At 51.2% G+C, this 9748-nt stretch overlaps 1 protein-coding gene across 6 annotated transcripts in view; it reads left to right on the plus strand.

Moving 5' to 3' along the window:
• Positions 1–1713: 1713 nt before the first annotated feature.
• The window catches only part of LOC128072441 (cytochrome P450 2J2-like), a 30092-nt gene continuing 22057 nt past the window's right edge, over positions 1714–9748 (plus strand). For 2 of the 6 annotated variants that reach the window (XR_008202248.1, XM_052666267.1), the window contains exons 1-9: positions 1714–1876; positions 2113–2317; positions 2854–3016; positions 3232–3381; positions 3858–4018; positions 5193–5369; positions 5612–5744; positions 6213–6400; positions 6555–6693. Coding sequence is in view for 4 of the 6 variants with exons in the window: in XM_052666267.1 (XP_052522227.1) it covers positions 2126–2317; positions 2854–3016; positions 3232–3381; positions 3858–4018; positions 5193–5369; positions 5612–5744; positions 6213–6400; positions 6555–6693 (1303 nt within the window). In the remaining 2 variants the exon portion in view is untranslated. Of the gene's footprint in view, positions 1877–2112; positions 2318–2853; positions 3017–3231; positions 3382–3857; positions 4019–5192; positions 5370–5611; positions 5745–6212; positions 6401–6554; positions 6907–9748 lie in introns of those variants that run through there. The other 4 variants (XM_052666268.1, XM_052666264.1, XM_052666266.1 and 1 more) reach the window with 4 other exon arrangements.

Consider the following 9748-nt stretch of genomic DNA (forward strand, 5'->3'; position numbering starts at 1 on the left):
TTTTGACTGGCCTGGGCTGCACTGAATAAAGAGGAATTCAGTGATACACCTTTGCTTTGTATGTGCTTTCATCTCAGATGCCACTTTGGCAGACTGCCCCTCTGCTGCCATCTGAATGAACCACTGCAATGAAAATAATAGGGTATTGGTGGGAAGCTCCAACCTCTACTGCCATACCACCAACAGCTGCCTCTGTTGTCAGGGGCTGACCTAAGGCAGGAGGCACTACTTTTGGAGCAACCCTTATATATTATACAGTTAACGTCTATAAGTAACAAAAGTTATTTTAGCTTTTAATATTGTTATTAAAACTTTAAAAAAAGGTGTGAGAGAGCAATAAAGCCTTAAAACCAGTGAGATGTGTGGCCTCGTTGTGCCACTAATGCATCACTGTGGTTCTGTGGCAGGAGCTGCAGCTCTCGAGGTGTTCACCACATATTTTGGATGAAATTTTATTCTTCTTGTGCTTCAACCTTGAAAACAGTTATTAAGGGAAGCTGCTTGGTGGGAAGTCCCAAGATCTGCCTCCAACGCAGGTCAGGGCCATTTCCACAGCACAGCGCTGGGCTGCGGTTGATGGACATTCTCTTCTGCCCATGTGAGGGTCTCTCTTGAAGATTATTCCAAGTCTGCAACTCAAATTTAATACTTCAAAAGCCCATGCCGCCTCCTATCTGCTCTTGTTTGCAATATATTTGCGAGAAATATATATATTTTTCTTTCTATTTCTCCCTCTGACCTTTCGTAAGTGACTTTTCTACACGCGCTCTTGTAGGATAGTGGATAGCTAACGGGAAAACAGGATTACATCAGGCTTCGTTTCCACTGGGCTTGGACGCCTTCCCAGGCAAGCGCTGTGCAGCCGCGCAGTTGCTGTGCAGTGACAGATCTGCGCCGCAGGGGAGAGTCCTCTGCACATCCCATGCCGGCATTCATGCACTCCAAACTCTCATCCTATTGCGTTTTCAATTAACTTTTCTCCGTTACAGGCACGTTTATTTTATTCCTGATACAGAAGACATATCTGTGGAATTTTGTTTTTTTCACGTATGGAATTTCTAAAGCCATTCTGGAGCGGACAGTGACTTCTCCATTTCTAGTCTGACCTCTGGAGCATGGGTACAGCTCTTTTATTTGCACTGCGTGAGCAAACACAAGCTGTTCTATTCCCTCCTATCGACTTTTCCTCTTACCTTAACGGAACCTTATATACTCACGCTTCCCTCTGAGAGGGAATAAATGGTTGCAATCTTCCTTTACCTACATCGAAAAGCTATAATTTAAAGATCTCTCCACAAAAAAAAAAAAAAAAAAAAAAAAAAAAAAAAAAAAAAAAAAAAAAAGCAGAAGGCATAATGGTGTTTAACTTAAGAGCGGAGCATCCCATGTGAGTGCAGGGGAACACTTCAGGTTTCAGGAAAAGCTTGAACTTATTAAAGTTGATCATAGGATCGCAGCAGCTTCGCTGCGCAACGGTACTCGGGAGCCTCCGAGCAGCGCCTTCATCCGGACAAATCCATTTTGCCACAGCTGCCGACCCCAAACAGAAGTAGCCCGCACCGCCCACCGCATCACGAGTGCGGGCTGCGGCTGCGCGGCGCGACGGGAACGCGGCAGTTCTCAGCCGGCAAAAGAATTCCTCGAAAGGGACGGGAGCGGGGCCGGTGTCACCGCCGGGCAGGACGCGCTCGTCCCTCCGCAGCGCTCAGCGCCGTCTGCGCCCTGCAAGCATCGCCCCGTGGCAGCGGAGCCTCGGGCCGTGAGTCAGAGGCGCTGTGGGAGCTCCGTGCAGCCTTATCTCGCGTCCGTCGTGGCCCGGCTCCGTGTGCGGCTGTGCGCGGCGGGGAGGCGGTGGCCGCGAGCGGGGACCGTGAGGGTGAGGGAGGGCCGTGCGGGAGCCGCCGGGCTGTGGGAAGGCGGCGGTGGGAGACGGGAGCGGAGCGGGGAGCTGCCGGTGCGCTGAGGGTGGGCTGTCGTCGGCGAGATGAGAGATGCGCGGGTCGCGTCGAGGAGGGCTTTGGCGAACGCGTGTGGCTGAGGCTGAGGAAGCGGCGGCCCGAAGGCAGCCCCGAGGCCGGGCCGGCCCGAGCCCCTCTGCGGTTGTGCCCACAGCTGCGGCCGCACCATGCTGCGCTTCCTGTGGGACAGCGTCTCCCTGCAGATGCTCTTCGTCTTCCTCTTGGTCTTCCTGCTGGTCGCTGACTACATGAAGAGGAGAAAGCCCAAGGGCTTCCCCCCCGGTCCTTTTTCCTTCCCTTTCCTGGGAAGTGTGGAATTTCTGATGGTTATCAATGACCCCATTGGCACAGTGCAAAAGGTAAGAGGATTCACAACATGTGGTACTGGCCAACACAATGCAGTCTAATTCCAGTCACTTCCATGGCCCACAGAGGGGCTCTTCATGAGTAGGGAGGACATTTAGCCCATGATCATCAAGGTGGATGATCTTTGCCCAGGACTACAGAGCCACATCATTGGGGCAAAGGGCATGGGACAGAACCGTGGGTTCCACTTCAGCTGTTAGTTGTTCTGAGGACGAGTGTGACTGGGAAAGGAGTTAAACACCAGGTGAAAATCCCTGCTCAGCTAAGTCTTGCAAAGTCTGGAAAATACAGCCTGGAGGGTTTTACCCCAACTTCAGAACACTGATAGGAGAAATGAGGAAAAAGTCTGCACGCAGTCAAGCCAACACTTGTGCAGCCATTCTGCTGCCTCTCCCAGGCTCAGTTTGCCCTATTTCCACTGAAGTCTGCCTGTCCTTCTCTGCGGGTGCAGGATGCCAAGGCTTTTCTTCTCCCAGCAGAAAATGTCATTGCAAATGTACCCTCATATACTTAATTACCTCATCCCCAGCTTACTGAAAAATATGGAGATGTCTTCAGCATGCAAATAGGCAGCCAGTCATTTGTGATTGTAAATGGGCTGCCACTGGTCAAGGAAACCCTTGTGAGCCAGGGAGAGAACTTCATGGATCGCCCAGAAATTCCTGTCAACACAGATGTCTTTGGCAATTTGGGTGAGTTATCAATAGAGTCTTATATCTAAAAAGCATTGATTTTATTTTTTTTTTAACCTGCCAGGAGGAAAGCTGGAGGAAATGCCCTGGCTTGACATTCATTCTGAGCAGTAGCACGAGCATGGTTGAGCCTCCTTTATAAAGGCAGATGTCCTCCATCATCTTTGCCTTGCTGAGGACATCTGTCTTTGCTCACTGTGGAATGCTTCTGCCAGGGCTGGTCTGCTCCAATGGGCACCTGTGGAAGCAGCAGAGAAGGTTCACCTTGACCACCCTCCGAAATTTTGGCCTGGGGAAGAGGAGCCTGGAGGAGCGGATCCAGGAGGAGTGCCGGTTCCTCACGGATGCGTTCAGGGATGAGCAGGGTGAGGACCACTTCCCTCAGCAGTTGTGCTGAAGGCAGAATCCATCTTGGACCATTTTAATTAAGCCTACACAAAAGCCTGCTAAAATGTACCTCATTTCACAGGGAATGCTAGCAACCTGCCAGCATCCCATTTTCTTTATACGGATGTTTTGCCCTCAGATTAACTGATAGATGCAGCTGTGTAACACTCAAAACAGTATTCTTACCCCACCTTTGTCAGATTGCTGAATTTCAAACCTCTAGAAAATTCCATGAGCCTGTTAGTACTAATGTTCACAATTAATTCCTGTGGTGTTTGCTCTTCTGCATCCATTTCAAGTCTTTCCTTCCAAAGTAAACAACCATCTCCAAGAAGGTGTTCCACTGGATACCATTCATTTCACTTATTGAACATTTTCCCTCTGATGCTGCCACTTTCTTCTCCTTTTCTGTGGAGAGAAGAAGAGAATTGATTGTTCCCTTTTCCATCTCCAGGAAATCCTTTCAACCCTCACCTTAAAATCAACAATGCTGTTTCAAACATCATCTGCTCCGTCACCTTTGGCAATCGGTTTGAATACCATGATGAGGACTTCCAAAACTTGCTGCAGCTGATGGATCAGACTGTTACCCTCCAAGGGAAGATAATGAGCCAGGTACAGCCCTCCTGCCCCCAGCACTGGTAGCATGCAGATTTGAAAGGCAGTGTTTCTTCTCTGGAGTCAACTACAAAAGCTTGAGCACTTTTTAGATTCTGTGAATGTCCTGAGTTGGAAGAGACCCATAAGGGTTATCAAGTCCAGTTCCTGGCTCCATATAAGAATACTTATGGTCCAAACCCTATTTTTGAAAGCACTGTCCAAACTCTCCCTGAGCTCACTTAGCTCAAGGCTTTGCCCACTGCCCTGAAGAGATGTCCCATGCTCCCCTCCCTATGGGGCAGGACCTTACTCTGTCCTGACACAGCTCCATGCCAGTCCCTTGGATCCTGCTGCCATAGAGCAGAGCTCAGCACAGCCCCTTCACCCTGTGAGGAGCTGCAGGCCACCATGATGAGCTGCAGGGCCGCCATGAGGCCTCTCCTCATTCTCCTCCACGGTGAAAAAATCAAGGGACTTCAACACGCCCCATACATTTGCCTTCTAGACCTTTCTCCATCTTCTTTGCACTCCTTTAATGGTCTCCAATAGTTTCATATCCTAATATATTGCAGCACTCAAAACAGCACACACTGCTGAAGGTGAGGCCATCACCAAGCACAGAGGTCAGGCCAAGTACAGGAGATGGTCTCTCCTCTGAGACCATGAAGACAGCCTTGAAGGGTTATGTGATCCTTCTCCACCTCTGGATGCATCCTGGTGAAGATGCAGTCTCCACTGATCACAAAGCTGAGCTACCTCAGCTGGTTTTCCTGTGCTTTGGGAAGGAGCTGAATACAGCAGAGGGTTTGGGCAGGGCCCTAGGGGAGGTCATGGGAAGAAGCAACGATAATGTTGCTAAGGACATTCATTGCCATTCATCATACCGTTGCACAGAGTGCTTCTTCATGTAATTTCATTCAGCCATATTTTCAAGCTGTGCAATGTTCACATTGCTCCATTTCACTCAGCATCACCACCTCCACTGAGTGCCAGGCTTCCTGCTGTAACTCTGAGGAATGCAGTAGTTCCTCGGACAGTGGAGACCACAATCCTTTGTCATGCTCTTCTGGAAATGAGTTAATTCCATCTACTCCAGCGCTGTAGGGTTGTGGCTTTGCGGGCTTTTCAAGTCTTGAAAACAGAAGGGGTTTCAGTCCTTACTCAGTTTTCCTCTTTTTTCTGTCCAAAGCTGTACAATGCTTTCCCCTCCATAATGAAGTACCTCCCTGGATCCCACCAAACTGTTTTTAAAAACTGGAAGTTGATGAAAAATTTTGTGTGCAATGTGATCAGCAAACATAAGGAAGACCTGAACCCCTCAGAGAGCCGAGACTTCATCAACAGCTACCTGCAGGAGATGGCCAAGGTCAGCAGTGTGGAGCAAGGCCTTCCTCAGTGGGGTCAGAAGATCAGGAGGGCTGAGAAACAAACCAGATCCTACCTGAGCTGCTGGTGTCTCCATATGTGAGCTCAGGATGGACATCAGGTTTGGGGCATCCATTGGAGGAATGAGGATGCAGCTTCTGCCAAAAGCCTTGAGGCAGAACTGAGTGGTGTGCTGAGGAAGTCCTCGCTGCTCATGTGACACTAACGCTTGGTTTTCTGAAGCCCAATGGCAGTGACTTCTGTGAGGATAACCTGGTGGCATGTACTCTTGACCTACTGTTTGCTGGGACTGAGACCACCTCCACAACCATCCGCTGGGCCCTGCTGTATATGGCCATGTATCCAGAAATTCAAGGTACAGGTAGCAGCAGGGCTGTGTGCTTCCTGGGTTTTGCCTGTGTGGTTTGGTAAGAGAGTCACTCTTTTGAAAGACCATCAGGAATCCTTCTATACTCAAGCAGGAGAGATGCAAAATATTGTTCTGTTTATTTGCTCATGTGTGTGCTTTTTCTGTTTTAACACTTGCTGTGGTAATTTTGTAATGCTTTACCTTGGAACCAAGAGACAGATGTGGCCACCAGTCATAGAAGCACTGGAGACCCCTGAGGGCTTTCCAGCAGAGGCGGCAGGAGCTTTACACAAGGCACAGGGCCCATTTAGTAGGTGGAGTGATGAACTAACAGAGCGGTGCCATGAGTCCCCTGGTGGCACATGGTTGACCTGGGATGGTCCTTGGGGGACCTGCACAGCAAACGTTATCTATTATCCCCAGGAGATCCATGGCTTTGCTGCACCATAGCTGATCCCTGCTCTTTCCAAACAGCCCGTGTGCAAGCCGAGATTGATGCTGTTATTGGGCAGTGCCGACAGCCAGCCCTCGAGGACAGGAACAACATGCCCTACACCAATGCTGTCATCCACGAAGTGCAGAGGAAAAGCAACATCATCCCTTTGAATGTCCCAAGACAGACAGTGAAGGACACAGTCCTGGCTGGCTTCCGGGTGCCCAAGGTAACCCCATCCTAAGCACTGAGGTCTGAGCAGGAGTCTCCCATTTCTCCATCTATGCAGGAATCAGTATAGTGACCAGGAGGTAGGGTAAAAATCCCCTTCTTGTTGGCAGTGGCAGAGAAAGTGCAAAGTGATTTTCTTTCTCTTGTCTCAGGGCACTGTTATGATTGCAAATATATCCTCTGTGATGTTTGACAAGAAGGAATGGGAAACCCCTCACAGTTTTAACCCTGGGCATTTCCTGAAGGACGGTCAGTTCTGGAAAAGGGAGGCTTTTGTGCCATTTTCTATAGGTAAGATCAGCTGCAGTTCGATGCTTCTGTGCTGAAGCACTGGGATGAGGCTTCCAGCTGTACACGGGAGACCCTGAGCAAATTTGTGATGGAAACAGCAGATGTTGGCTCCACCATGGGAGCTGCTGCTAGCCCCCTGCCTATATTGGTGAAAAGCAGCCCCTTCCTCACCAGTCACCATGCCTCCCCCCCCCCAAAGCACCAACAGCACCATCTCTTAGGCCTTTTAACAAGTGCACGAGACTACAGAAATTCCAGAGACCCCAGAAATGCATTCAGCAAGGTGAGAGCAGTGCTCTGTGCTCTCACTGAGAAGAGGGTTGGCCAGCAGGGACAGGAAGGGGATAGTCCCTCCCTGCTCTGCCCTCGTGAGGCCCCATCTGGAGTACTGCATCCACATCTGGAGACCCCAGCACAGCAAAAGTATGGAGCTGTTGGAGACAGCTAAAGGAGGGAAGGATTAGATTGGATGTCAGGGAGAAGTTCTTCACAGAGAGTAGTGAGGAGATGGAACAGGCTGCCCAGAGAGGTTGTGGATATTCCATCCCTGGAGGTGTTCAAGAACATGTTGTATACGGCCTTGAACAGCCTGGTCTAGTACCAGATCTGGAGATTGGTGGCCCTGCCTGTGGCAGGGGGGTTGCAACTTGCTGATCATTGGGGTCTCTTCCAACTCAAGCCATTCTGTGATCCTATGATGCATTCCTACACAGCTGAGATCAATGGGCTTTGCCACCACAGCATCTTGTCCTGGCCAGCATCTTCCTTGTGAAGAGTGATTTTAGCATCTCCAGTTTCCTGCCCTAGCATGGCACGCTTTCTCTGGTAATTTGGTTCCGTTCCTTGGAGTCCAGCCAGGCATACAGGGACTGCACGTGAAGCACTGCTCATCCCAGCAGGGTAGGACAAAATGTGTGTGTATACACTGACATGCACGTGCCCTCACTGCAGCACCCAGCTGAGGGCAGATCATGCTACAGCTCCATGAGGAGCTCAGCTGGGATGGCAGTCCTGGTGCTGGAAATGTAAGGTGGGCACGGGGATGCGGGCAGGGCGATGTTCCTGCAGGAGCTGTGTGCCGAGGCTTTTCCAGCAGAGAAAGCAGCTGGGCAGCCAGCAGGGCTGAATGGGCGCTGGGCGGCTGTCTCCGCAGGGAAGCACGCCTGCCTGGGTGAGCTGCTGGCCCGCGCCGAGCTCTTCCTCTTCTTCACGGCTCTGCTCCAGAAATTCACCTTCCAGGCTCCCCCGGACACCATCCTCGACCTCAAATTCATTCTGGGCATGACCTTGGCCCCGCGGCCCTACAAGATCTGTGCAGTGCCTCGATAGGAAGCACAGCCACTGCTCTTGGAGAAGGAACATCTCAGCTTTGGCACAGATGCACAGAGTGAGTGTTCATCAGCCACCATGTGCCATGGTAACAAGCTCCTCACGTGTTCTGTTTCTTTCTAAGCAATTGCAGAATAATTTCTTTTTACAAGCAGATCTTGCAGGCTGTGTCAGATAAGAAGGCCTATCAGCACTTGATGGGCTGGGGCACTTCTTGGCTTGCAGCCCAGCAATGCCGGTGAATGAGGAGCTCAGGACTTTTTTAATTCCATGCTGGATGGCCATGCATCACAGCTGTGGATCAGTACTGGTAGAGAGCAACACCTGAGCTCATCTCACTATACTGGTAAAAGCAGTAATAGCAAACAGTTCCTACTTTGAACTTAGGAAAGCAATTTGTCAATAGAAAAATGAAGTGACATGTCTCTTTCTTGAGCATTAATAAATCCCGACTGAAACATTTTTGATGTGAAGCGTTTTGCAAAGTGGTGACCAGCACTGCATGCAGTCTCCAGCCTTGCCAGCATTTGGGGCAGCAGGGGGTGGGGTGTAGAGCCATGCTGAGCTGCACAGCACCAGCTGTCCCTTAGCAGAAAGGAGGGCACAGGAACAGCACAGGCCATTTGTGCAGAGCTGATGAATATTCATGATCCAAGCTCTATGAGCAAACCAGCAGGAAAACCACCAAAGCTGGTGGCTGTGTTCTGCCACACCACTGCAATTAATGCAGTGACAGACACTCAGAGGATGACAAGTGCCACTTCTGACATCTGTTTCTAAAATAGCAGCACCTGGAGCCATAGCAAATACAGGTCCTGTCTCCTAGTGTTACCTCAGTAGTCTTCTTTTCCCTCCCCCAATCCTGAGCGCTCTCCTCAACATTGGACAGGCAGCAGTGAGGAAGGCTGAGCTGGCACTGCAGTGCTGCCCAGGATGAAATGCAGGGGCCATGACCAGGTTCAAAACCTGATGGAGATTACACACTGCCTTCTCAGCATTTCTGCTCACTTCGTGCACTTCTGACCTCTGGTCTACCTGAAAGTCCCTGCAACTTTACTGCCTTCTTATCTACACAACTGCCTCATGGGAGACAATAAATGGCTGCAATCTTACTTTTCTTCCCTTCCTGATGTTTTAAATGGGAAGAAGACACAAAAACATTCACTTGAGGAGCGCAGCATCTCATGTGAGCGCAAGGGAATTTTTGTGAGTGCTTTAGAGTTCATGTAAAAGCACGGATTGAACTTTCTCAGGAGAACGCAGCAACTCCTTTCACGCACTTCCTCATCTCCGCAGGCACAGCTGCCGCCCCCTAAACAGAAGCAGTCCGTACCGCCCACTGCATCACGACAACGGCAGTTCTCAGCCGGCAGCAAAACAGCGCGGCCGGCAAAAGAATTCCTCGAAAGGGACGGGACGGGAGGAGGGCCTGGAGCGGGGCCGGTGTCACCGCCGGGCAGGACGCGCTCGTCCCTCCGCAGCGCTCAGCGCCGTCTGCGCCCTGCCGGCACCGCCCCGTGGCAGTGGACCCTCGTCCCGTGAGTCGGAGGCGCTGTGGGAGCTCCGTGCAGCCTTATCTCGCGTCCGTCGTGGCCCGGCTCCGTGTGCGGCTCTGCGCGGCGGGGAGGCGGTGGCCGCGAGCGGGGACCGTGAGGGTGAGGGAGCCGCCGGGCTGTGGGAAGGCGGCGGTGGGAGACGGGAGCGGAGCGGGGAGCTGCCGGTGCGC

This window comes from Tympanuchus pallidicinctus, unplaced genomic scaffold (genome assembly GCF_026119805.1).
Source record: "Tympanuchus pallidicinctus isolate F22 unplaced genomic scaffold, pur_lepc_1.0 scaffold7, whole genome shotgun sequence".
In the NCBI taxonomy this organism is placed as follows: domain Eukaryota; kingdom Metazoa; phylum Chordata; class Aves; order Galliformes; family Phasianidae; genus Tympanuchus; species Tympanuchus pallidicinctus.